General features: G+C 51.2%; 1 protein-coding gene across 1 annotated transcript in view; it reads right to left on the minus strand.

The window, feature by feature from the left end:
* Positions 1–26,811, minus strand: part of LOC142068969 (zinc finger protein RFP-like) — a 49,026-nt gene extending 22,215 nt beyond the window's left edge. The window contains exons 1-5 of the mRNA XM_075119088.1: positions 26,806–26,811; positions 26,327–26,557; positions 23,643–23,665; positions 22,960–23,075; positions 20,663–20,713 (exon numbers count right to left, since the gene is read on the minus strand). Of these exons, the coding sequence (XP_074975189.1) occupies positions 20,663–20,713; positions 22,960–23,075; positions 23,643–23,665; positions 26,327–26,557; positions 26,806–26,811 (427 nt within the window). The remainder of the gene's footprint in view (positions 1–20,662; positions 20,714–22,959; positions 23,076–23,642; positions 23,666–26,326; positions 26,558–26,805) is intronic.
* Positions 26,812–27,519: the final 708 nt, after the last annotated feature.

The following is a 27,519-nucleotide window of genomic DNA, read 5'->3' on the forward strand; positions in this document are numbered from 1 at the left end:
ACCCCCCTGGATTCGGAGCAGGAGGAAGGGGTGGACATGGCCAAAGATGAAGCTGCTCTCAAGCTCATCCGAGAGCAGCTCCAGTGCAGAGATAAGGTACAAATGTTCCCCACCTGGGCTGGAACCAAGATTGCCCTGTCCCTTCCCAGCATCCCCACCCCCTGCCAAGGGTCTTGTCCCTCCTGATCCACCACCCCTAATGGGGCCCTTTTACATCCATGATGTGGGACCCCAAGATGGGGGTGTTTGTCCCACAACAGCCAAGGTCGTCTCCCCCCACAGGCACTGTCCCAGTTCCTGATCCTGCTTGTGTAGGAGTGGTGAGGGATTTGGACAATAGGCGGGTCCCCACAATCCCCCATTGAAACCTGAGCCCTGGAGCTGGTTTGGGTGGTGCAGGAAGGTCCCAAGCTAACAGGTTCTCTCTCGCTATACCCCACTCCCGGTGGGTCCAGGATGAGGGGCAGCAGCTCCTGTTCCTTCAGGCCATCTACCCCGCATGTCTGGCTGCACAGGAGAGAGGGGAGGACACGCTGGAGCCGCGCTGCTGCAAGGCGGCTGTGGTGAAGAGGATCGTGGTGAGTGAGACACGCCATACGGCAGCTGGAGGGAGGAGGGAGACATGGGATTGGCAGGGGTATGGCCGGGCTAATGGGTGGGGGCCGGGTGGTGTTGGAGGGGGCAGCAGAGGACAAGGATTGCTGGGGCTGAAGACTTGGGAGAAGAGAAGGGAGAAATTGTGAGATTGGTCAGTCGTGGGCAGGGGGGGAATTGTGGGGCTGGAGGGCAGCTGAGAGTTGGGAACAAGGAATCACATGGTTCCAGCTCGGTCGTCGGGATGGGGCTGAATGGGGGCAGTTTTGACAGGGAGGAGGAGAGAAGGGGATTGGGAGTGAGCTGGCCAGGAATCCGGGAAGGGGGACAAGTTTGATTGGCAGGAAGGAATCGGAGGAGCGGGAGGTGGTGGGGGATCCTGCTGGCCATGTGGGGCACTGGCTGTGTCATCTCCTCACTGGGAGGTGTCAGTCGGGCCTTAATCTCACATGCTCCTTTGTCTCTTTCACCTCTCACAGGAGCTCATCGAGGAGCTTCCCGATGACTCGTCACCCAGCGCCGTCCTCGCTCACTCCCTGGCTGCAGTGGGCTACCTCTGGTACCGAGACAGCCCCACCCCCCCACCCCGCCGGCTCCCCTCACCCCAGTGCTGCTCAGGCCCAAGGCTGGGAGTCACCGTCACTGTCCCTCCCAGGTCACCTCCCCAGAGTGGGGCCTCTAGCAGAGATGGTGGGGTGGGAAGGTTCACTCTCTCCATGACAGGGACCTTGGGGAGGGTCTCACTCCTGGGCTCAGATACAGGAGGGGCAGCAGGCTCCAGGGAACAGGAGCTATTCCTGTCCTGCCACTGTCTGTCTGGGACGCCTTGGCCTTGTCATTCCCGAGCTAAGTGCCTCAGTTTCCATTCTCGCCAGCCTGTGCCTCTATCCCTGTGGCTTGGTGTCCGTGTTGGCGACAGTCCCACCCCTGTACTGCACAGTCTAATACCAGCTCCTCTCTCTTGCCAGCACCATGAAACCTGCCCTGGAGCCAGCCCTAGAGACCCACCTCTTGCGAGCTGCCCTTCACTCCGTCTTCACCCTGGGCACGGAAAAGGACGCCACCGGCATCCAGGTACCTCCTCGTCCTCCATCCTCCTCCTCTTCCCGTGTAGTCCTTGGTCCCTGCTCCCTTGATTCGCTGGAGCTCCAGCTTTAGGGATGGGGCAGCGGAGATGGAACAAGCTGCAGGATTGGATCCTTCCCTCCAGCAGGGAAGAGATTACCCCTCCCTGGGGGATTTCTTTCTTTCTTTCTTTCTTTCTTTCTTTCTTTCTTTCTTTCTTTCTTTCTTTCTTTCTTTCTTTCATAAGCCGTGTTTTGCCCAGAAGCCCAGCTTCCATCCAAAGCAACTTGGCTGTTTCATACTCTTCTGCCTACAAGGCCCTCTGCAGAGACCTGCTAAGCTCATGGATCAAAGGTCCAGAGGTCATCAATTCTTGCAAATTGCCTGCAGTGCGATGTGAAGGAGAGAGGCCAGGAGATGTGTTTGGGAGTCTCCCCAGTGCTTCCCAGAGAGCCCTCTTCCCATCCTGTGGCAGGTGTAGGCCCAGGTTCCCTAACTCTGACCCATGCTTTGCAGGCTCTCCACAAAGTCATCCCAGAGGTCCTGGATGCCATGCTGGGGAACCTGCTGGCAGAGTCCCCAGACACAGATAGGCTCCACTTCATCTTGGAGGTGAGCCCCATTTTATCTTAACTCTTAGGGGGACTGGTAAGGAGAGACTGGAAGATCCATTTTCTACTCTGTCCTCCTAGCTGGGTCCCCAGTGGGCCGTCCTTGGTTGGGGAGGTCAGTGCAATGTAGTGTCAGGTCCTTCCTTCTTGAGGGACAGAGGAAGGAGCTGGGACTTTGAGCCAGAGCTCTGCCTGGTTCTGCTGAGCACTAAGCACAGGGCTCCTGGCTGTCTTGGGGAGTGAGAGTCTGAAAACCCACCCTTCCCCCACCCCTCCAACACACAGAGCCCATGAGATTTGGGAGATGGTTCTCAGAGCAGAGGCACATGCTCCTTCCTAGAGAAACAGGAGGAGCCCAGGGAATCAGCCCTTCCCTCTGATCTGCTCTGAAATTCCTGGGGGGATTGTGCTCTCAGTCACTCCCTACATCCCCCCAAGGATTTGCGTAGCAAGGAAGGGCCGAGGGTTCAGTCTCCTTTCTGGTGAACTGTTCAGGAATCAGGAGTTCTGGGAGGATGGTACCAGCCCTGACCCCGAACATTGTCCCAATCTAGAGAGAAGCTGAGAAGTTGTGACCTGAAGGGTACAAGCTGCGTCCTGGGGGAAAGAATCCCCTTCTAAAGCTCTGCCATCAATGACTCAGCTATTCCCCCACGCGCAGAATGTCTCAGGCCCCTGGGGCTGGGGGCATGGGGCTCATTTGCAAAGCAGGTGCAGCTGGCCACTGAGTCTGACCTGCCTCCTTTCCCCACAGCATGTCAACCTCTGGGTCGTGTCCAGGGTGTCGCCGGAGCGAGCCAGGGCTATCAGGAGCAGCACAGCCCTGCTGAGATACACAGTCACCCTCCCTGAGTTTGATGTAAGTGAGCTCCGAGCCCAGCTTGCTGGCTCCAGGCGGAGGCGGGCTGGCTCCCGTGGGCTGCAGGATCTGCTGCTGCTGCTGCTGGGGCTGTGGCTTAGGAGGGTTCTTCATGGGGAGGCAGAGTCAGAGCAGGACTGAGCTAGGCTTGAGTCAAGTTCTTCTTGTCCTGGTTCAGTGTTGTCCCTGGGCCTCTAAGGGGACCATGCTCCAGCCCCTGCTTGGCATCCCAAAGCAGGTGCGGGTTCCCTTGGCAGCAGAGCAAATGAAGGGTCGATCTCAAGCTCCTGTCCCCCAGCATCTCCTGCAGAGGGGCTAAGAGGAAGGAGCCCTCTGGCCCAGGGGGGACAGGGAGCTGAGAGGAAAATGCTGATGGAGTCCCCTCTGCTCTCCCTTCCATTAGATCTCAGCCGAATTCCCTCGGATGGGTCACCATGTGGCCCAGCTGGCTCTGTTTGTTAGCGATCCAGACAAGGACATCAGCCGGCAGGCCAGGGAGGGGACTTACCGGCTCTACCAGCTGCTGCTCCAACAGAGGGGTAAGGAACCCAGCTGGGACACAGAACCCAATAGGGGACTAAGAGTGACCACAGGTGGATAATGGGACCCCAGACCATTTCTTTCAGACTGACCCCAGCCGGAGGACAAGTCTCTCTCTGCCTCTGTTCTTCTCCACTCCACTGTGCAGCCACCAATGGGCTTGGAAGGACATGGAAACTGCAACCAGAATGAGGAGAAAAGTCTCTCTCTCTCTCTCTCTCTCTCTTCCAGGCCTGACCATACATGACGTGGAAGATCTCTGGTGCTATGACTGGCACCAGGACAGCAGGCTCTTGGGCTACAAGAACACAGCCAGAGTGGGGGAGGTAAGGGCACTGTGCCAGGGCATGACACAGCTCAGGGAGTGGGGCTGGCTGGGTTCCCTGTAGTGGATGCCTCCTGGAGACAGGAAAAGAGCCCGCTCCTTATTTCCAGCTCAGAGTTCCTCATCCAGCAACCAGTGGGACAGGCTGGTGCTAAAGGTCCCACATTGGAACCTCGCTAGTTGCCGTGATTTGAGGAGAATCCCCCGTGGGTGAGTTAAGATAGGATTATGGCTCTGGGTGTCTCTCTGCTCCTTGTCCCCCTGGCTGATCCCCAAGTGTCTGAGAGGAGAGCACTGGCTCAGCCAGTCACGATTGCTTGATCAGACCCTTGTTTCATTCCCTGCACCCTGTAGAAGCAGAGAAAGGAGGTGGGGTTTGCCCAATTCCATTGCCGGTCAGGAAGCAGAATGCCCCAACCTGGGAACTGGGTAGGGGACATAGTGAGCTCCAGAGCCAATATGGACCACATGGGCCCCCCTCATGTCTCCAGACCTGGCCAGGGAATGGCAGAGTATCTGGACCTCAGCCACTGTTCCAAAGAAGCACATTGTCACTGAGCCAAGTTGCGGCTCCTTGCTGCACAAGTAGAAAATCAAAGACACCTCCCACCCCCGTCTCACAACTGTGGTGAGAATATCCAAACCTTCGAACACACCGGAACACAGGGCCCCCAGACTGGAGTCAAAGGTGAAATGGGTGATTTCCACAACATCACAGAGGAGGCCTTGGAATGGCTCCTGGATCGACAAGGGCATCTACAGAACGCTCCTCCACAGACGCCCCGTGAGAGAGACTGTGTGAGCTTGTCCTGCCTCCCACAAGCTGAATTGCTGCAGCGGAAGAAAAGTCTCCGAGGAGCGTCTGGGACGGGGACTGGGCCATGAGTCTCCTTGTCCTTGTCAGGCTGCAGGTTGGATTCCACTTGAAGAAACCAAGGAGCTGCAGAGGCCATAGCCAGCAACTAGAGAAATTACTTAGCTGGGGGAAGAGACCTCTGGTCTGTCAGCTCCAACCCCCTCCCCCCCACAACAGCACACACAAACTCCTCTAGCCGCTGAGGTGCAGGAGATCTCTCTGCTGGAAGCAAGACAGGGTCCCCTGTCGTCTCTGTGCCCTGCACAGCAGAGTGGGCCTGCTCACACACATTAGAGATCCATTTCCAGCCCATCCTGGCCCCTGCCATAAATTGCCTTCCCGAAAGAGCCACCGGAGGCTTTGGTCCCTCAGCATCTGCGACCTTTTAATAAAGGGGCTTCCCTGAGCCCTGGGACCCTGAAAGCCTCCTGGGGAATGAAGTGCCTTGGTCACAGCAGCTCTCTTCCCCACCCTTTGGGGCACTAGACACCATTGTACTGCCAGGACTTGGAGGCTGGCTCTGGGCAATCTGCTTGATCCTTGTGTCCTCTTGGTTTTAGGTCTTTGGTAAATTTTTCTCCATCGAGCAGAGAAGATCCTTCCTGCGGACAGCAGTGCTGGCCATCCACGACCCCCTGCTGCGTATCAGCCAGGCTGGGCTGGTGCTTGTCTACTCCCTCCTGGGGGAAGCCCAGCAACTGATGGGGGACACAGTAAGCAGCTGCAATCGACTGAGGAGCTTGGGGTGGGGCCCAGGGCCCCATTCCCATCCTATCGGCATTCGCTGGTCTGGTAGCAAGGAGCCTAGTGGGGACTTCTGGACTTCATGGACTTCTGTTCTTAGGATGTGGTGCTCTGCTATCACTCCTGGGAAGGACAGGAGAGTCCCCTAAGTGCCCTCTGTGAACCTTTCCTGCCCCACAGAGCTGCACCCATTTCCCCATGGCCTAGTGTCCATGTCACCCGAGCCACTATCGAGAGTTGCTCCCTTCCCTGGCAGCCTGGGAGGCCAAGGACTGACTGGTGATGGCGACTGAGCAGGAAGGGCTGAGGCACATGGGCATGGGAAGCTGGTCTTGCTGCTGGTAGGGCTGGACCCGCTCTCAAGAGATTGGGAGGATTCAGTCAGCAGGGGTTGCTGACCTGCCCCGTTCACCAGGGCTGCCATCAGCTTTTGTCACTGGGGTGACTTGGGGAAAGGTCTCAAGCTCTCCCCATCCCACGTCACTGCTGCCAGAATCCCTCCTGCCCCCCGCCACCCTTCTAGAGCCCCCTCTCTGCCCTATCTGGGTGGGGATGGAGGTGGGGGTGGAGGAGAGGGTACTCCGAATTTGAGCGGTGTCCCCAAGTGGGTTGGAGGTGGAACAGCTGTCAGGGGCACTGGTGGGGAGGTGGCAGGAGCTCACCCGACAAGGAGGGGGGTTGGCACTGGAGGTCACTAGAGAGGACAGCAAGCCTCCATCCTGGGGGTCAGGAGGGTGAATCCACCACTCAGACATGAGCAGCTGCTGGGTGGAAATGATGGCGCTGGTTCCAGGTGCCCTTCATCCTCCCTGATTCCTGGGGAGTGTCTCAGTCTCTGACATGTTCTCGTTCCCCTGCAGCACGAGGATGTCACAGCCAAGGTCATGGGCCAGCTTCACATCATCCGGCACTTGCACCAGATGCCCGAGGCGCTGCAAGGGCTGTGGCTCATCTGATGCTCTTAAAGGTTCCTCTCCCTGTTCAGCAAGTCCCGCTCCCTGCTGCAGGTACTGCTGTGTCTCACTATAAATGGGGGACTAGTGGAAGCAGAAATGGAGGCCCCTGGCACTCACAGAAACTCTCTCCTCTCTGTGGAGCTGGGTCCTTCCCTCGGCCCCCCAAATTCCTTCATCTGGGGCAGGAGCTCTTTCCCTCACACCCACATCCCTCCCCTCTTTCCTTGATCTCACCCCCATCCCATTCCCCGTGCTCCCAGGCAGAGATCTTCCTGCCCCATATGGCGCAGAAGGACCTTTGTGTCAGGGCGACAGACTGTCTGCCCAACTGAAGCTCAGGAAGCTCCACATTTGAGGAGGTGAGGATGGGACAGAGGCTCCGGGCTAGCTTCATCTCCTGCCCTTTATTCTTCCTTTGGCCCTTCTCTGGGCTCTCAGAGTCTGACATGAAGAGGAGCCTCCTCCCCCCGTATCTTCTAGGCCCTGGAGTGTGTGACACCCTCCCAGATGGGTGCAGTCAGAAGCTGAACCACCTCAGGGAGCAGTGGGGACAGGTCCCTTGTCCTAGGAAACCAAGCAGTGGTAGTTCTCAAAGAGGCTGAGAGGGAAGAGCCCGCTCCCTCATGGAGGTAAGAGCCATTGACTTCTTTGGGCATATGGGTTTCTTGGGGGAGAAATGGGATCCCTGCTGCATAGCCTGGCTGGGAGCTTCCCCCATTCCTGGGACAGAGACATCTCCATCAGTGTGCCACCCTTGTTTTTTTCCTAGCAAGAGGCTCCTCAGAGAGCTCCTCAAACCTGTTCTCCTGGGAGCATTTCTGGGAGGAGGCTCCCGTCCCTCAGTCTCCAACTCCATCACCTAACATCTTTCACCTAACATCTCCGCTCTCCAGCTCCACTTCCCGCAGCGGGAGAAACGGACCTTCAGCTCCCAGAGAACAGACTCTGACCTCCTTCTGATCAGCAATGGGGTTTCACCATCCCCTTCAGCCAACCTGTCAGCTGGGCTGGAGCGGATTTGAAGGAGGAGGGTATCTAACAGGGTGGCTTGGCCTATGGCTGCCTAGCCTGGGGCTAGGCCAAATTGATGACCAAGTGAGCCCCACCTGAGGGGACACAAGCGAAAACAGCAGCAAAAGTACAGAAGCAGAGTGAGCTGTTCAGTAGACGGCCTTGGTCCAAACCCTGGAGTCCAGGGTAGGACTGGCTTCTCTCACCGTCCCTAAGGAAGGGGACATAGAAGACCCTAAAACCAAGAAGGGCAGACCGAAGCAAAATCAGGCTGAGGAAGAACTCCCCACGAGGGTGGAAGGCCTTGTTTCTGTTCAAGACATTTTTGGACTTTGTTTGCAAGGAGCTTGACCCAGGAAGGAGTGGAGTAAAGGACAGTCACCTGGTTGGAGGGCTGAGTTCCCAGCCAACAAAGTGCAAGAGTGAGTATCAGCGGGGTTGCTAGCCCAGCGAGAAAGCGGTGACACGAGGCCTGGTCAGCATCTAGCGGTGAGTGAACTCTGGTACACACCCAAAGTGGCTGTGTCTTGAGCCCTGGTAGCCTCTTCTGTGGGAAGTTCCCATGGGTCAGTGGGGCCGGAATCTCTCCTGCTCCTTTGGTCTCTTTGGGCTTCACACGAGATGTCTGGTGAACTGCCCTTGGACTCTGGGCCCAGCACTGCTCAGAAATTATTCGCTACCTTCAGAGAGACAGGGCACAGCTCAGCCTGTTAGGTAGGCTGGAGACTCACACTTCACTGGAACACACAACACTGAGGTGGTTTGGGAAGCATAGTGACAAAGAGAGATTTAAGTGATACTAAGCAAGAGAAAGAGACAAATTTCAAAGAGAGAAACAAAACACAACACACTTTGTCATGACTAAAACTGAATCTTAACAAGTCACAACCTTTGCCTTAGCAGTTTCCAGACTAACATCTCAGCTTTCCTAACAGACCTTCTTTGATGTCCCTGTAGGGTAGAAAACTTCTCTGTCGAATCCGCTGATTTGATTGCTTCGTCTTCTGGTTTCAGACCCTCTGTTCTCCTTCTGGGGTGCCTGGACCCTGATTGTAACATCTCTCTGGCCCAGCCTCTTACACAGATGTGTGCTGCAGCCAGCCCAGCACAGGGAGCAGTGGGGACAGATGATCTCCTCCTGTCAGACCAAGCAACAGGGGTCCCCTTGAGGCTTAGATGGAAGATCCCAGGCATCTCCTGGAGGTAAGAACTGTCCACTCTTCTGGGCACTTGGGGCTGTTGCAACAAAGAGGGGGCTCCTGTTCCATAGCCTATTTGTCCTCATGACTGTGTTTTTTTTCTTCTCAGAGGATGCATCCGGGACCCTGGAGACTGTTTCATGCAGGAGGTTTGAGCTGGGAGAGATCACTCACTGTCATGACCCATGGGTCATTAACCCGGGTCTGCAGGGTTTCTGGGAGCAGCCACCCTCCAGCACGCCACCTGGAAGCCTACGAAAAACTGCTTAAGCTCGGACTGACGAAGTCCAGACCCAGTTTGAGGCTCCTATTGGCAGAGTCCCAGGGCAGCTAAATGGCCCCCAGGAGCTCATTAAACCAGCAGCAGGAACAAGAAGCTGTCTGAACAGCCGCGCTCCTCCCCGGCTCTGGACCGTTTGTTGGCTGTTCCTGCTCCCACTCCCCAGGCTTGATTTCCTGGCATCCGGACTCGGGTTGACTCATCTGATTTGAGGTTCTGAACACAATTTGGTTTTTTGCTTCTGCTCTTCCCGTGTCCTGACCCAGCTGACTCTCGACTCCTGTCTTGTGAGTGTGGACTCTGCCTCTGACCACTAGGTCTGGGTGCCCATGACCCAGCCATGACACTGACTTTTCTTCAATTCCTCCAATGCCCTTTTCTGCTCTCCAGCTCTGCTCTCCCAGCAAGACATACTGATCCCTTGGCTCCCAGAGTCCTGCTTGCCTGCTAGTCAAGGGCTCAGGGGGAGTTGTCTTGCTTCCTCCCCCACCACAGCTGCTTTTCCTCGGGGACTCTCCCTAGCGCAGAGGAGAATCCGTCCTGGCAGCAATTCAGGAAGTCACAGAAGGGATGGTCTGCTCAGCTCCCTCTGCAATGCCACTGCCCGAGACCATTACGAGTGAGTGCCCAGTGACTGAGCCGGCAGCTCCTTGAGAGACTCCTGGGGGCAGCGTAGTCGTGTTTCACGGTGACGGTGTGGCATTGAAGAGACTCTCCTGCTGTCCCAAAGGGTTTCTGTTCTCCTGCACGGTCAGACCGTGGGGCCAGGTTGCAGAATGGGGAAGAGCTGTTTGGCGATGAGTCGGAGGATTCACCATACAGGTGGCTGCAGCTGCCGAACCTGGAGTCCCTGTGGTAGGGTTACCATGCATCCAGATTTTCCCGGACATGTCCAGGCTTTTGGGGTTTTAAATTGCCCTCCGGGAGGAATTTGTCAAACTCTCCAAAGGTCCAGGATTTCCCTCCCAATGCAGCACTCTGGAGGCCGGGGGGGGGAGCTGCACGCTCTGCGGGGGAGCGCTGAACTGTGTCTGGCTCCGCACCCCAGGCACAGTGCTCTGAGCCGCAGGGTACGGGGGCTGGGGGGGCTGGAGAAGGGGCATGGGGTCCCAAGGGACAGCCAGGAAGCAGGGAGGGGTTGGATGGGTCAGGGGTTCTGGGGGGAGCCTGTCAGGGGGTGGGCATATGGAGAGGGGATGGGGGAGTCAAGGGACAGGGAGCAGGGGGGGTTGGATGGGGCGGAGGTTTGGGGGGAAGTCAGGGGCAGGGAGCATGGGGGATTAGATGGGTCAGGGGTTCTGCGGGGGCAGTCGGGGGACAGGGAGTGGTTGGATAGGTGTGGGAGAGCCGGGGGTCTGTCAGGGGGCGGGGATGCGGATAGGGGGCAGGGCAGTCAGGGGACACGTAGGGGGTGGAGTTCTAGGGGGGCAGTTAGGGTGGAGGGGTCTCAGGAGGGGGCAGTTGGAGACAGGGAGAAGGAAGGCTTAGATAGAGGGCAGGGTCCTGGGAGGGGGCGATCAGGGGACAAGGAGCAGGCGGGGTTGGATGGGTTGGCGGTCCTGTGGTGGGCAGTCAGGGGGCAGGAAGTGGTAGGGAGGAGATAGGGGGCAGGGCTACCACTCCCCCCCCCCCCCCCCGCCACCGGAGTGTCCTCTGTTTTGAAAGTTCAAATATGGTAACCCTACCCTATTGGCCCAGCCTCCACTCCTGAGAGTTCAGGCGAACCTCCCCCTGTTCTCAGGGAGTCTTTGGCTTTGGCGGCTGGGCCTGCCTGCAGAGACAGAGGACTCAGTGTTTCCATCAGGCTGCTCAGTTGCAAATGCAGCCATCCAAAGACGTGAAGAATGGAAGCGAAAGAGCAAAGCTGGACCATCCGCTGAGCTCCTGCAATCAAGTGAGCCCAGCCTGGGACAGACCAGGGAAAGCTCCAAGGTGGCTGATGGGTGCAGGAATCCAGGGGAGGAGAAATAAATAGTTCATGATGAAACCTACGGGCTTTTTCTTGTGTGGTGAAGGGTTTAAAATGGGTCTAGTTACAATCACATTCAAGTTTACAATCGCTGTGTGTGATTGAAGGGCAGGTCTAGAAAGGTCAGAGGTCACTCAAGGAGCTTCAAGTCTCAGATTCTGTCCCTATTGCCTGCTTTGACCAGCTGATCTCAACCCAACACATCCCTCAGGTGGTAGCAGTGGTGAGCTCTTTCCCTCTTTTTCTGGATTAGCCACCAGCATGGGGACAGGATACATGTGGCTAAGGAAATGGAGAGGCGTGGGGGTCACGTGCAGAGGCATGCAGATAACTTGCAGAGTTGCCTGTTAATGCAGCTCCCATGGGGGAAGAACGGTAGGGTACCGTGCACTCCGGGGCACCATTTCCAATTTTGGTGGTGGCGGGGAGGATAATTTCACCCTGATTCCAGGGGCTACTTAGGCACCTGAAAACTCTAGTGTTTTGACAGATAACTTAGCAATGAGCTGACAGAAACACTTGCCAGACTCTTTTCCGGGGAAGACAGCTATAAGAATGGATCCAGGGAATGGTTCTGTATCTCTGAGCTGTTTGGACACTTTCAGGGAACATTCCCGATGCAAGACAGAGATTCCCAAAGTTATCCTGGGGAACCCTGAGAGACTTATGGAAAACTAGCAGATCCCACATCTCTGCTGTCACTTTGCACGGACAAACTTGGACTGTCCCAACCTGTTCATGTATTTTACCTACTTTAACCTCTCAAGAACTTTCACATATGAAAGAAAGAAAATTAAATAAATGACGTAGTTACACTGATATAGGGCTGTAGCGTAAACCCGGCCTCAGAGTTGTCCCATTGAAATGGAAGTATTCACAGCAGTAATTAAAGTGAAACATGCACGTAAGTGTTTCCAGGGCCAAGATTAAGGCCACAGCTTATGAGAGGTGCAGACGCAAGAAGAGAAGAGCTGTGCAAAAACTGAAATGCCACTCGGAACTTGGCCCAAACAATGCATCACGAAAAATAAACTCATCCTCTTATACAGTAATAGAGCTGGTTCAAAAGGGTTTTACACTGACAATGCAACCTTTGAACTAAAAATGCCACTTTGGATTACATTGACCATTTGAACAAAGTTCCCTTTTTAAAAAAAACATTTTGGATTTCTCTGCCCACTTGAGAGAGAACGTGGAGTTTTTCCCACCAAAACTAAACAAAACTTTGATCATTAAAAACATTTGCAAATAAGTTTGAAGACTATGCGGGGGGGGGGGGCAGGGGGGCGAGTGGTTTCTTCTTCAATTTTCATGAACCTCTCCACCCTTGCTATTTTTGACCAGTTCTAATTGTGAATAAATGTCTGTATGTACATGAATAATAAATATGTCTGCTACTGAAACATTTACAAACAACGGCTCTCATGAGGAGCACTGAGGTCACATTACACAGAGAAACACCCAGGCCTGCAGGGTTCATATTCTCAAAGACATAAACTGCCCCAGGACGGGAATGTAACACACAACACAGCCTAACTGGCACGGGTTGGTTAGGTGCATGTTTTGCTGTTGCTGGCAAATTGTGCTTTTTTGAGGTGGGGGGAGTTATATTTGAAAGGAGTTCTTCATCCTCTCCCACTCTCATCCAGGGGTGCCACTCTCATCCACTCTCATCCAGAGGGGAGACCAGGGCCCACCACTTTTTACTGGCCATAAGTGTGAGCGACTGGATGAGTGGGGAGAGAAGGGAATGGGGGGGTGGGGGGTTGTTTGGGGGCAAGGGGCGGTGTGAAGTGGGAGCTCAGAGAGAAAGGCTGCGTGAGGGGGGGCCCCAGGGAAAGGGGCAGTTTGAGGGGGCAGGACCTCGAGGAGAAGGGGTGGCAGAGGGGCTGGGCCACAGTTTGGGTGCCAGCAGCCCCCCCACACTTTTAGGAAGCTTTTGCCCATCCTGCCCTCATCCCAAATTAATTTATTACAGTAAGAAAACTTTGAGCAACAAGGAGACTCAGAGACCCACAATAGAACTGCCAAAATCCTCACCCGCCCCTGGAGCTGGGCAAACAGAATTTTTTGGTCGCTGGCAATTCCAAAAAAAGAGATGGAAAAAAACTGGTTTCAGGCTGAACAAAACTAACATTTTTCCAAATTTTTGAGGAACCAAAAAGCTTAAAAAAAAAAAACCACCCAGGAACATTTCAAGGGTTGTAACTTTTTGAATTTTTAAAATAAAACTGAAAGACATTTTTAAACAAAAAATTATTTCAAGCTGAAAAATCAAAATGGTTTGTTTGGAAAGTGTCTAAACGAAATGCTTTGACTTGTGAAGAACGGGGGGGAGGGTCTGGACGTGAACAATTCAGCAGACCGGATACGAATTCGCAAACTGCTGAATCTGCATTTTTCACCTCAAATAGGTTTAGATGAAAAGTTTCACCCAGTCTAGTCCCCACCATTGAGGGGCATCGTAGGAGGGATCAGCTCTTCTCGCTGGTTCCCGAGCCCAAGTCTGTCTCCATTTAATGGGCCCCTCCCCCCACTCCGGTTTAGGGTTGCCAATTTTAATTGGACGTATTCCTGAAGATTTTATCACATGACATAATCTTTCATTCAAAATTAATCTTTAATTCCTGCAGACTCCCGGTCACCCTGGAGGATTGGCAACGCTGCTCCAGTTTCCTGGGCCACACCCGTGTCCCCACCTAATGGACCCCTTCCTCTGGGTTCCTGGGGGAAGCGTCTGTCCTCCATTAGCAGGTCTCCTTCCCCATTCTCCAGGGCTGGGTCTTGATTCCTGTTTCTGGTTCCCTGGGCCTGGTCCCCGTCCCTGTCACACACTGCGGGGAGCTCCGGTTCCTGGGAATCCTGCCGACTTCCAGGCTGCGGGGAGGGATGAGTCAGCAGCTTCCTGAAGACGAGTTGCGAGTAGGCAAACACTTTTCCTCTACCTTTCCAAAACCCACATCGGTACAGTAAGACTAGCACCCCCACCACTGCCACCACTCCACGCACCAGGAGACGATTCCAGGACGCTGGCTCTGAAACAAAAGCGAGAGAAAGGCCCCATGACTAAGGGACTCCGTTAAATCATCCCACTGCTGCCATGAGGATCCCAGAAGATGAAGACGTTCCTGGGATACAGGAAGAGCTGAGCTGGGTCGTGTGCACATGGGCAGCACTCAGAGCAGTGGGAATGAGATCTCCAGGCTCATTATCCCCATCGGCCAACCTGACGGAGGGAGAAAGGTGAGCCCGGCAAAGCAGCCATTACCATCTACCAATGTGATATATGCCATCATGTGCCAGCAATGCCCCTCTGCCATGTACATTGGTCAAACTGGACAGTCTCTGCGTAAAAGAAAAAATGGACACAAATCAGATGTCAAGAATTATAACATTCATAAACCAGTCGGAGAACACTTCAATCTCTCTGGTCACTCGATCTCAGACCTAAAGGTCGCAATATTCAAACAAAAAGACTTCAAAAACAGACTCCAACGAGAGACTGCTGAATTGGAATTAATTTGCAAACTAGATACAATTAACTGAGGCTTGAATGGAGACTGGGAATGGATGGGTCATTACACAAAATAAAACTATTTCCCCATGTTTATTTCCTCCCCTCCACCCCCCACTGCTCCTCGGACGTTTCTGTTAACTGCTGGAAATGGCCCACCTTGATTATCACTTCAAAAGGTTTTCTCCTCCCCCGCCCCGACCCCCGCTCTCCTGCTGGTATTAGCTCATCTTAAGTGATCACTCTCCTTACAGTAAAAAGAAAAGGAGTACTTGTGGCACCGAATAGAAACACAAGTAAGGTGCTTTGCATGTTCTTGTCTTTGTTTAATTGTTGTTTCTTTTGCTTTTTTGGTTGCTTTTTTTTTTTTTTTGCAAGCAAGTAAGTCTGCTGCTGTGAAAAGTGATGTTTGTACGTTTGTTAATATCACGTCTCACAGCAGGAGACTTGCTAGCGAGCTGGGAGGCAGCGAAAAGTGATTCACAAACATACAAATATCACTTTGCACAGCAGCCTTCCTCAGACCCAGCAAGCTGGGGGACAAATTAAGCCCTGGATGGGAGGTGGTCAGGGTCCAGGGCTGGCCTGACCATGAGGCGAACTGAGGCGGCCGCCTCAGGTGCCAGACTGTGGGGAGGCACCACTAGGACCCAGAGCGTAGAAAACTGTGTCTGGTGCTGGGGCATCTGTATTCTCTGCTCGAGATGCCCAGAGATGGGGGAGTGCTGTGCTGGAGGAAGGAGGGAACAAGAGACAGAACAGGCAGGCAGGAGAAAAGGTGAGGAGAACAGCAGAAAGCAGCAGGAGCTGCAGGGAGAAAGAGGAGGAGGAGCCTCTTATGTACCTCTCTAGCACCCCCAGGAGCCTGGACTGATTAACCCCAGCTTCTCAGGCAGCTTCCTGTTTCCTGCTGCTTCCCTGAACCCACCTGGGGAGAACAGGCAGTCAACTGAAACAGTAGGAGCCAGTTAGGCCCTTAAGACGCTGATATCTTCCCTCACTCAGGCCTGTTACCAGCCTGCTTATTTGTCCCCTTCAACTGAGTGTTGAAGGCCACTATAGCTGGCACAGAACAGCAGTCATGAGTGAAAGAAGAAAACGCCCCTCTGGGGCAGCACTCAGAAAAAGAAAGAAAGTGAAGGAAGCTTTTCTATCTAAGCAGGAAGGAGCTCTCCTGAGATACACAGACACAAATGTTCACGGTGAGCCTTCCGGCCCCAGTGAGGATGTGAGTGGTGAGGAGATGTCTGATCTTCCAGTTAGTCGGAGTGCAGGTGACCTGGCAGCTACTGCAGCATCCCTGTCTCCATCTCAAATGGATGTAACCATGCACATTCCAGAAGAAAAGTGTAGATCAGAGAAGAGTGTGGTGGAGGCGCAAGAAACAGCTGCTCCTGAGTTTAGTTCCTTAAGTCTAGATGATCCAGGACTGTGGACCCACTTGAGCAGTAACCCAAGGGACTTCCTTGTACTGCATTGGCCTCAACAAGTGAAAAACTTCATGTTCCCCAAAGACAATGAAAAGAGAAGTTTCCATCCAACACTTTACTGGCGTGAAATCCCCAATGGTGACAAAGTGGAGAGGCCATGGCTTATGTACTCAAAACCCCAGAATGCTGCATACTGGTTTTGTTGCAAACTCTTCCCGTCTAATGTTCCAGCCACATTGGGTTCTACAGAAACAAAGGACTGGAAAAATCTGGCTAGAAATCTGGCATGCCATGAGAAGGCAGCAAATCACCAGAGAGCATTCCATAGGTGGAAAGAGCATGAGATGAGACTAAGGTTAAAGGCCACCATAGATGATCAGCATCAAGAGAAGATTGCATCAGAGTCTCTTTACTGGCAAAATGTTGTGAAAAGGCTCATTGCCATTGTGAGAATGCTTGCTACCCAAAACCGAGCACTGCGTGGCACTTCAGATCAGCTGCATGTGCCAAACAATGGAAATTAACCTTAACTGACCTTAAAATTGTGGAGCTGATGGCTGAGTTTGATGCTGTATTCTAGGAGCAGCTAAGAAGAGTCACCACCCAAGAAACGTGTACACACCACTACCTTGGAAAAACAATTCAACATGAGATCATACAGTTACTGGCAACAAAAGTCAAACAGAAGATGGTGGCAGATCTGAAGTCAGCAAGATATTACCCTGTTATTCTGGACTGCACACCTGACATCAGCCATACAGAACAAATGACTTTAATGGTGCGTTTTGTAACAACAACAGAACCTAGTGAAAATGTCCCTGCAATGGTGACTGTCAGAGAGCATTTTCTAGAATTTATTGACATTGATGATACCACAGGAGCTGGTATGACAGATGTGCTTCTTAAAAAGCTGGAAGATACGGGAATTGCGATAGCTGACATGAGAGGTCAGGGCTACGATAATGGTGCCAACATGAGAGGAAAGAACAGAGGAGTACAGACACGGATCCGAGAGTTAAACCCTCGAGCTTTTTTTGTCCCATGCAGTTCTTATTCATTGAACTTGGTGGTCAGTGATGCAGCATCAGCTTCTAGTGAGGCTGCTGAATTTTTTAATGTAATTCAAAGCGTCTATGTATTTTTCTCGGCATCAACTCATCGATGGCAAATTTTGAAGCAACATCTGGGAACATCCTCTCTGATACTGAAACCACTGTGTGCCACTGTGACGAAGCGGGACTGTTCGTAGTGTTTCCTCTGAATATTGTGGGGGTGCCTCAGTTTCCCCTAGGCAGTTCTTAAGTATCTAGGTGGTGGGATAAGGGCATATGATCGTTGCAGAGCCCTAGAGGGCAGGTATGTGCAGGGTCTGGACACAGAGAATGGCCAACACCCTGTTTCCTGGCAACTGATGGCCTGGGCCCTTCCCCCCTGCAAGGTGAGAACTAAAGGGTTGGAGAACAAAGGAATCAGGTGACCTCCTGGCCTGGGAAATGGACAAAGCCCAGAAGAGGAGGGGCTGGAGGGAGTTTCAGTTTTGAGGCTGGCTGGGGACATGGAGTGAAGTACAGATGTGGTTGTCTGGCTCACTGCCCCCCAAAATGGACCCAGCTGAGGGGTCCTGGTCTCTGCACCTACAAGCTCTGTGTTAGACCATGTTCCTGTCGTCTAATAAACCTCTGTTTTACTGGCTGGCTGAGAGTCACATCTGACTGCGGAGTTGGAGTGCAGGACCCTCTGGCTTCCCCAGGAGCCTGCCTGGGCGGACTCGCTGTGGGAAGCGCACGGAGTGGCAGAGGATGCTGAATGCTCTGAGGTCAGATCCAGGAAGGTGGAAGCTGTGTGAGCTGTGTGTCCTGCAGACAGTCTGCTCCCAGAAAGGAGACTTCCCCAGAGTCCTGACTGGCTTCGTAGGGAGCAGTTCCAGAGCATCACCCAGGGACTCCGTGACAGCCACACAATAGGAAAGTTGAGTGGAGGCGATAAAGCCTAACAAACACCAAATTGGGAAGATAGATGATGCCATAGTTGCTATTATGGAGGATAATGCTATGACAGGAACTGTTTGTGGGAGAACAGTGGCAGAGGGAAATGGAATCACCAGAAACATACATAACTTCAAATTTCTGTGTAGCTTAGTGTTGTGGCATGACATAATGTTTGAAATAAATGTTGTAAGCAAGAGACTCCAAGGTGTTGACCTTGACATATCTGGAGCAATGGAACAACTGGACAAAGCAAAGTCATACCTACAGTTTTATTGCTCAGATGAGGGATTTCAAAATGTTTGAAAAGTGCAGAGAAGTTGTTAGAGGAACTTGACACTGAAGCTATTTTCCCACCCATTCAAGGATATAGGAGTCACCACAGAAGAAGACATTTTGATGACGAGGCACGGGATAATCCCATCAGAGACCCCAAACAATAATTCAAAGTTGAATTCTTTAACCAGGTGCTAGATTGTGCAATACGGTCAGTTGAAGAACATTTCATGCAGCTGAAGGAACACAGCAGTATGTTTGGGATGTTGTATGATATTCCAAAACTCCTCACTGTCCCTGAAGAAGACCTACACCAGCAATGCAGGGCACTAGAGACAGTGTTGACACATGATGATATTGATGCGAGTGATTTAGGTGATGAACTGAAAGCCCTTTCAAGATACATTTCAGCAGGATCAACTCCAAAGGCTGTCCTGGAATATATGTGCACAAAGAAGATGAGTCACCGCTTTCCAAATGCTTTTGTTGCTCTGCGCATACTTCTAACACTTCCTGTAGCAGTTGCCAGTGGAGAACGCACCTTCTCCAAGCTGCAGTTAATAAAAACACATCTGTGCTCCACAATGACACAGGATAGGCTGGTCGGCCTTGCAACCATCTCAACAGAGCATGAGCTGGCCCAGACGGTGGACCTTCAGCAGGAAGCAGTTCAAATCTTTGCAGCCAAGAAGGCATGGAAAGCACCACTTTGATTATTCAAACAGACAAAAATGCCAGTGTTCACTCTGCAGACAAGAAAAGTTACATTTGCTGTTCAGGCGTTTAAAAGTTAAATGTTACTTAAAATTTTGGAACAAGGCATTTTAAGTTGTTAGTTCAACGCTACGAACTGCTGCCTGCACAATTTGCGACCTGTAGTTGCTACTGACATCTCTATTCTCCCTTTTACTGCCATGAAACAATTTGCTGCCTTTGCCTTTCCCCATCCTGCAGTCCAGAGGGAGCATTCCCATCGCAACTTGCTACCTGTCACCTTTCCCCATCCTCTACCTTTCCCCATCTCCTGGCCCAGGGGTAACAGAGCGCGACGATGGGGGTTCCCCTCTCACAGTAGTGCTACCTCTCCCTTTCCTCATGCTCTGGTCCAGGGGCAGCGCGTTATAGGTTTAAACCTATCGCCTATTAATTTGAAAAATATGAAAAAAGAAAAGGAGGACTTGTGGCACCTTAGAGACTAAAATTTATTTGAGCATGAGCTTTCGTGATCTACAGCTCAAAGTGAGCTGTAGCTTATGCTCAAATAAATTTGTTAGTCTCTAAGGTGCCACAAGTACTCCTTTTCTTTTTGCGGATACAGACTAACATGGCTGCTACTCTGAAATTTCATTTGGTGACCCCTAGTTTTTATGTTATGAGAAGAAGTAAACAACACTTCTTTATTTACTTTCTCCACACTCGTCATGATTTTATAGACCTCTATCATATCCCTGCTTAGTCGTCCCTTTTCCAAGCTGAAAAGTCCCAATCTCATTAATCTCTCCTCATATGGCAGCTGTTCCATACCCCTAATAGTTTTTGTTGCCCTTTTCTGAACCTTTTCCAATATATCTTTTTTGAGATGGGGCAACCACATCTGCACGCAGTATTCAAGATGTGGCGTACCAGGGATTTATATACAGGCAATATGATATTTTCTGTCTTATTATCCACCCCTTTCCGAATGATTCCCAACATTCTGTTTGCTTTTTTGACTGCCGCTGCAGTCCTGATTCTCTGCCTGGTTCAGTACTGGCCTTAGCGTGGTCTCCCCGCAAGGGACCTTCCACCAGCTGGGGATGGATAGAGCCCAGCACGAGTCCATGCTCCTGACGCTAGGGTGAGAGGGAAGTATAGCACAGGAACTGGTGGGAGACACTTCCTTAACTCTTTATTTCCCAGTTTTCAGAGGTTGAAATATGGGTTCCTTTCATGTTCTGGGAGAGTACAAGGCACTGATGGTCAACCTGCACTCTGTGTTAATGATGTTTTCCAGTAGTGAAGCTTGTCTTTCATATAAAAAATAAAAATTGAGCAAACTTCTAGTCCTTATAATTGCCGAGAGAAGCAGAAAAATGTGACCTGAGTGTGCCCTAAAGGCTGATTATTGGACCTAAAAAATGTACCCTACTTTCCAATTGTAAATAGTATGTGCACGTTCATACATCACAAAATGGGAATGGGCGATGGGCTGGATGATTCCCTGTTCTGTTCATTCCCTCTGGGGCACCTGGCATTGGCCACTGTCGGAAGACAGGATACTAGGCTAGATGGACCTTTGGTCTGACCCAGTCTGGCCATTATGATATAATGGTTCCTTCTAACCTTGGAATCCATAGCTCTGTATTGGTGGAAACCTCTCTTGTTTGAATTCAGAAGTGTCTTCTAAAAAATTAATCCGGAGATTTTAATTAATAATTGTCGTAGGAAAATATCCTTATGAAAACTTACCCTCTTTCTCTGCCTTGGAGATCAGAAAGTTCAGTTGATAGGGCAGGGTCTCTAGAGGAAGAAAAGATCAGAGGAGAGGTGATTTGCCCCTTTCTTGTAGGAAAATAGCCTCATGAAAACGGGGCTGGATTCACAAAGAAACTTAGGCAAGCTGACGCTTAGCATCACAACACCCAACGCTTAGGCACCTAGAAAGTCACTGTGATTCACAAAGCCAGAGTCAGGCTCCCAGGCAATCTGCACCATGAATGGGGAGAGAGATGCGCCTTGGAATGAGCTTCATAAAAGCCAGCATGCTAGGCGACTCCCTGCTTACGCCAGCCAGTGGGAAATGCCAAGGTGCGGGGGTGTGCTAAGCCCCGGCCCACTCAGGGAGTTCGGCGACCGAATCTGGGCAGCACCGTAGGCGCCTCCCTCGGCGTGGGATTCTCAGCTGCGAGCCCTCTCTTGATGACCGGCACCTGTGCCATTTTTTTTGGCAAGAAGCCTGGCGGGGGAAGGAAACCCACCTCGCTTGTAACTTTTAGCCCTGTGGTTAGAACACTCAGCTGGCCTTTGGGAGACCCCTGGTTCAAGTCAAGCCTGTGCCGCAGAGGGAGCAGGGATTTGAAATGGGATCTACCACCTCTCAAGGAGTGCCCTAATCTCTGGGCTGCAGGATTGTCTGATACTGGGTGCCCACATGCTCTCCTGTGGGAGAGGTTCCACTGGGGATAATCAATAATTCATTGGGCCAGAGGCAGAGAGAAATCATGAGAACGTCCCAGGTGGTTAGAGCATGCTCTTGGGAGGGATGCCCAGAAGCCTGTCCCGCTGCTCAATTATTTATACACAGTGGATCAGATTCAAAAGGGGCAACAGAGAGGCCTATATCAGACCCCTGTTGGAATCCCTTCTTCCCCTCAGGGGGACAGAGGATTGGAACTGGGGATCTCCCACATCCCAGGTCAGTACCCAAATCACAGAACTATACATTATAAGGGAGCTCCTCTTTCCCTAGAGCCTGGTTCTTTTGGGTAAGTTCACATATAGGGCCCGAGTCAGTAAGCGAGCTCAGAGCAGGCATTTCAGATTGTGGCCCTGTAGGTGAGTTAGGAGGAGGAACCCCTTTCTTTCCCCAGTTCGTGTATCTCTCTGGGGCTTAGCTGTCTTGGTAGCTGGACTGGAACTGCAGTGCGCATGCACAGAGGCAGAAACATAGGTGCCTAGGGGACTTTTACCGCAAAAATAGAGGTGATGAGTAATTTTAGGCACCTACAAGGTTTGGTTGCAGCTGAGTGGGGGGTCTTTGTGAATCCCAGTGTGGTCTGATTCTGGGACTGAGGTGCCTAAAATGGCAAGTAGACCCCCTCACCCCAAGTCCTTTTGTGAATCTAGCCCATACCCTTTCTCTCTGCATTTGAGCTCAGTTCATAGGGCTGGGTCTCAAGAGAAAGGAAGGATTGGAAGAGAGGTGATTTCATGTTGTCTTGACTCTGGTGACATTTCTACCGTTAATTAATGTAACCGTGATTGAGAGAGACCAGCTTTGGAGCTTACTCAGAGCTCTTCTTCAGGTCCGTGTAACTCAAAAGCTTGTCTCTGTCACCAACAGGAGTTGGTCCAATAAAAGCTATGTCCTCCCCCACCCTGTCTAATATCCTGGGGCTGACACGGCTGTCGCAGCACGGCATGGAACCGTGCTGTAATTCTGAGAGATAGCCCAAAGGAAAAGACCACAGAACGAGAGGCAGGTCGGAATGGGGAGACCTTTCCAGTGAGACCAAACTAAAGTGAAATCATCGTCCAAAATATATCGTCCATCTCCTGCCTTACTCCAACGATCTCAAAGCACTCGGTGGCATTCACTAATTAGCACAACAAGGTAGGTTGGCCATTATTTCCTCCTTTTTCAAGATGGAGGAACTTGAGGTACAGAGTCTGGGATTTTCAAAAGGGCTGAGGCCACGTGGTGGCCAACTCCCATTGACAGTCAGAGAGAGATGGGGCCTAAATCCCCTAGGTCCCTTGGAAAATCCCAGCCATGGAGGTGAAATTCAACATTTTCTAAAACATCTGGCGATTGTGTGTCTCTGAAATGCTGAGTGGCCAATTTTGACACCCATGGTTGGGTCTGAGACAATCCAAGTGGAGGCTTGGCAAACTGGCATCAGCCCTGAGCCCTCCCCATCCCACCCACAGACGTCTAGCTGTGACGAGCTGAGAACTAATAGGCCAGAGTCCAACTCCTTCCACAGTCAGAGGCACATCTCGATGTGCCATCGCCATATCATGAGCCCAAATAACTGTTAAGTTACCTTTGAATTTCTTCAGAGCCTCCTGTAGACAAACATTTCTTTGGGAAGAGACGCCAATTCTCTCGCTCACATCCTGTGACACAGCCATTGGTTTCTCGAACTTCACCTTCTCACACCTGGGGGGGGGGGGGGGGGAGGGGGAAACACCCTAAATCTTTTCTTTCTTGAGAATGAGCGACCAGAGGCTGCTCTCTTGTGGGCTCAATGAGAGCTTCTAACTCCCACTGGTGAGACAATTCATCTCCTCACTGGAGTTTTTAAATGCCTAGCTCCTCCAATGGGAGTTAAAGAGAGTAAGGGGTCCCACAGGCTGCCCCTCAGAGAGAAGGGCCTAATCTCATGGGAAAGGATGCTCCAGTGGTTAAGGGGTTGCTGTAGGACTCTGGAAACCTATGTTCCACTCCCTGCTCTGCCACAGCCTCCCTGCATGGCCTTGGGCAAGTCACTTAAGGCTTGATTTTTAAAGGTGCCTCCTGGGATTTTCAAAAGCACCTAACCAAGTCAGGCTCCCAACTGCCACTGATCACAATGGGAGGTGCCTAACTCGCTTAGCTGCTTTGGAAAACCCCACCAAGTGCCTAGCTACGTCTCAGGTGACTAAATGCCCTGCAAAATCTGACCCTGGGGGGAAGTCCCCTTCTAGCACCACGACGCGTGAGGGGGAGTGGGAAGGAGTCACATACCTGCTCCAGGTGCTTTTGATGTCCTAGAAAAGAGAAAGAGTTCAGTCCCAAGTGCCACAAGATGCGGATCGCTTCTGCTCTGCAGGGGACTTGCTTTGCCATCCCTAGTTGAGCTCGAGATGCAGTTCTCTGCAGTTAGCAACTTCAAAAGTCCATTCACAGATTTCGATGGAATGGGACCCCTAAGCACACACCATGACTGTGGGTTTTCTCCTTCTAAATTCTATGGCATTTGCTCAAACAGACTGATCAGACGCATGAATCCTTGACTGCCACATGCAACTGCTGTGTCCAGAGCGTTTGCCTTTCTCCATGTATGCAATTCTGCTCAGCAGTTCTGGAAGCTGGATTCATTCTCATTTCTTAATAGGCCCTGCAAAGAACTTTGCTTTCCTAATCTCTCACTTCCTAGAAAGTGGAGTTGTGCCTTTTATTGCTTTCATATCGTTAGGGCCCTTCATTTTCAGTTTTTATTTTAGTTAATTTTTCCTGGGATTTTATCAGTGTTTATTACCACAATAAAAACAGGTGCAAATCAGTGCAGAAAACTATTAAGTTTTCTGGTTAAATATCGGGGTTTGTTTTGGTGGATGGAAAGACAGGGAGAAAAAGTATTCAGTAGATGAATGCTTTGAATTCTGTTCATCCCTGTGGTTTGCTGCAGAACTAAAACAGAACTCAAAGCACAAGGGCCCCCCTGAGTTTAAGAAAACAATATATCTGTAATCCCCAAATAAAACGTTTCATTTGAACAAACAGGTTACTGGTGTAGAATCACAGAATATCAGGGTTGGAAGGGACCTCAGGAGGTCATCTAGTCCAAGCCCCTGCTCAAAGCAGGGCCACTCCCCAGCTAAATCATCGCAGCCAGGGCTTTGTCAAGCCTGACCCTAAAAGCCACTAAGGAAGAAGATTCCACCACCTCCCTAGGTAACCCATTCCAGTGCTTCACCACCCTCCTACTGAAAAAGTTTTTCCTAATATCCAACCTAAACTTCCCCCACTGCAACTTCAGACCATTACTCCTTGTTCTGGCATCTGGTTACCACTGAGAACAGTCTAGATCCATCCTCTTTGGAACCCCCTTTCAGGTAATTGAAAGCAGCTATCAAAAAATCCTCCCCCATTCTGCTCTTCTGCAGACTAAGCAATCCCAGTTCCCTCAGCCTCTTCTCATAAGTCATGTGCTCCAGCCCCCTCATCATTTTTGTAGCCCTCCGCTGGACTCTTTCCAATTTTTCCACATCCTTCTTGTAGCGGGGGGCCCAAAACTGGACACGGTACTCCAAGTGAGGTCTCACCAATGCCGAATAGATGGGAATGATCACATCCCTCAATCTGCTGGCAATGCCCCTACTTATACAGCCCAAAATGCCGTTGGACTTCTTCACAACAAGGGCAGATTGTTGACTCATATCCAGCTTCTCGTCCACTGTAACCCCTAGGTCCTTTTCTGCAGAACTGCTGCCTAGCCATTCGGTCCCTAGTTTGTAGCAGTTCATGGGATTCTTCTGTCCTAAGTGCACTTGTCCTTGTTGAACCTCATCAGATTTCTTTTGGCCCAATCCTCTAATTTGTCTAGGTTCCTCTGTATCCTATCCCTACCCTCCAGCATATCTACCCCTCCTCCCAGTTTAGTGTCATCTGCAGGTGCAATTGCTGAGGGTGCAATCCACACCATCCTCCAGATCATTAATGAAGATATTGAACAAAACCGGCCCCAGGACTGACCCTTGGGGCACTCTGCTTGACACTGGCTGCCAACTAGATATGGAGCCATCGATCACTACCTGTTGAGCCTGACAATCTAGTCAGCTTTCTATCCACCTTATAGTCCATTCATCCAGCCCATACTTCTTTAACTTGCTGGCCAGAATGCTGTGGGAGACCGTATCAAAAGCTTTGCTTAGAACGATTAGTCTATAAATATTCACCTTCGATAATTGGGCCACACCATTTGCAGCGCATACGCTCAACTTCATCCTTCTCTCCTGTTGTTGTTTCTTTAGCCCTTTTGAATACTTCCTTGTGTTCTGAAATGTATTCTGATGTAGATTTTCATTTTCTTCCCATTTTAGTGCGTCAAATCTTTAACCCATTGTCTACTAACAGTTTGAAATGTGTACTTGGTGGGCGTGTGATTTATCAGTAGGTTCAGACGCACACGCACTTCAGAGCTTGCGTGCGTGCCTGTTGGTTTATTGTGTGCATCTGCTAGAACAATACGCTCTTTCTTCAGCGGGCAGCTTTGCATATACACACAGACTAATGTATTATCGGAATACAGAGATCTCATGCAATGTATTGTATTTTCTTAATAAAACAAGTTTTTTGTATATATTTGAATGATAAAAAAGTAGGATGAAAATCAGAAAAACCTCAATAATACTTTTTTGTAAAACCCAGAAATTTTTTGGTAAAAATTGGTTTAAACTGAAAATGAAGGGGCTTACACAGGATGTCTCAAAAAGGCCTGAACCATCTGCCTTTAAAACAGCAAAACTGTTTCCACATTGGAAATATTAGAAATGTCACATTTTGTTTTCCCTCACTTCGCTAAAGGACACACTGACAGTCTCCATTGTGAAGTAGGACCTCTCCAAGAACTTAATAAACTCCAAAGCTAATCAATCAGAATCTCTCCCTTCCCTGGGCAGGGATCTGGGTGTCTCTAACTGTCTCACCTGCAGGAATTCACTTGTTGGCTGCTGACACTTCTCTTCTATCTCACTGATCAAGTCACCGAGACGGGAAATCTTTTCAGACAGTTTGGTGACATTTTCATCCTGTATCTTCACAATTTCCTTGTCCAGCTCTTCCAGTTGGGCCAGCAGGAGTCGCTCTTGCTCATCCAGGAACTGCCGCAGTTGCTCAAATTCAGACATGATCTTCTGCCTCTCAGCTTCTATCTTTCCCTATAATGAAGGGACAGAAACAGGAAAGGACAGATCAAGGATAAGGGTTGCCAGATGTCCAGTTTTCAACTGGGAAGTCCAGTCAAAAGGGAAACCTGGCAGTGTCCGGTCAGCACTGCTGACTGGACATGAGAAGTCCGGTTACCCACAGTAACTGGCTTCCACCACCAGAGGGCGAGAGGAGCAGCAGATGCTGCTGGAGCCTGGAGGAGCACTCAGGGATGGCTCCATGGGGGGGAGAAAAGTACCGGCATCTCCCCCATCCTGCTCCAATCACCCCTCCACCCCTGGAGCGTGGCTCTCCCTCTCCCACCCTGCCCCAGTCACCTCCACCACACCCCTAGAGCTCTGCTCAGCTGGCAGGGGGAGGGAGGTGGAGAGAGCAGCAAGTGACAGTGGGAGAGGGACAGAGGAGTGGGGGGCGGGACCTCGAGGGAAAGTGGCGGCAGGGCACAGGGCAGGTTCCAGTGCTCAGCATCCGGTTTTCACAAATGAGAAAGTTGGACATCCCAGACTCTCCCCATGTCCCTGATAGGAACAGTTCTTAGAGCCCTCTTTTCATATCAACGTACTACAAACACATGGTTGAGATTTCAGGAGAATATGCCTGACAGTCTCTCAGCTGGCCTGAATGAACAACATGTTCCGAAGTGCCTTCGGGACGTACGCCTCCAGTTCCCATTTTCAAAAGGTCACTTTGGATGCTAAGGAGCCTAAGTTTCTTTGAAAGTGACTTTTGAAAATAGGACAGCTCTCCCTGCATTTTAAGCCCCTAAATACCTTTGAGAATCTCGCCCTTAACCACTTGCAAAATTGTTAACCCTAGGCTCCGAAATCACTTAGGCACTTCTGAAAATGGCACCCAATCTCTCTAAAATGATGAGTTTTCAGGTCTGAGTGGCTTAGTATATTCTGTTGATCATCTAGAATCTTCCAATAGCAGAAAGGTTGGAAGGGGGGAG

The sequence above is a fragment of the Caretta caretta genome, chromosome 14 (assembly GCF_965140235.1).
Source record: "Caretta caretta isolate rCarCar2 chromosome 14, rCarCar1.hap1, whole genome shotgun sequence".
NCBI lineage: Eukaryota > Metazoa > Chordata > Testudines > Cheloniidae > Caretta > Caretta caretta.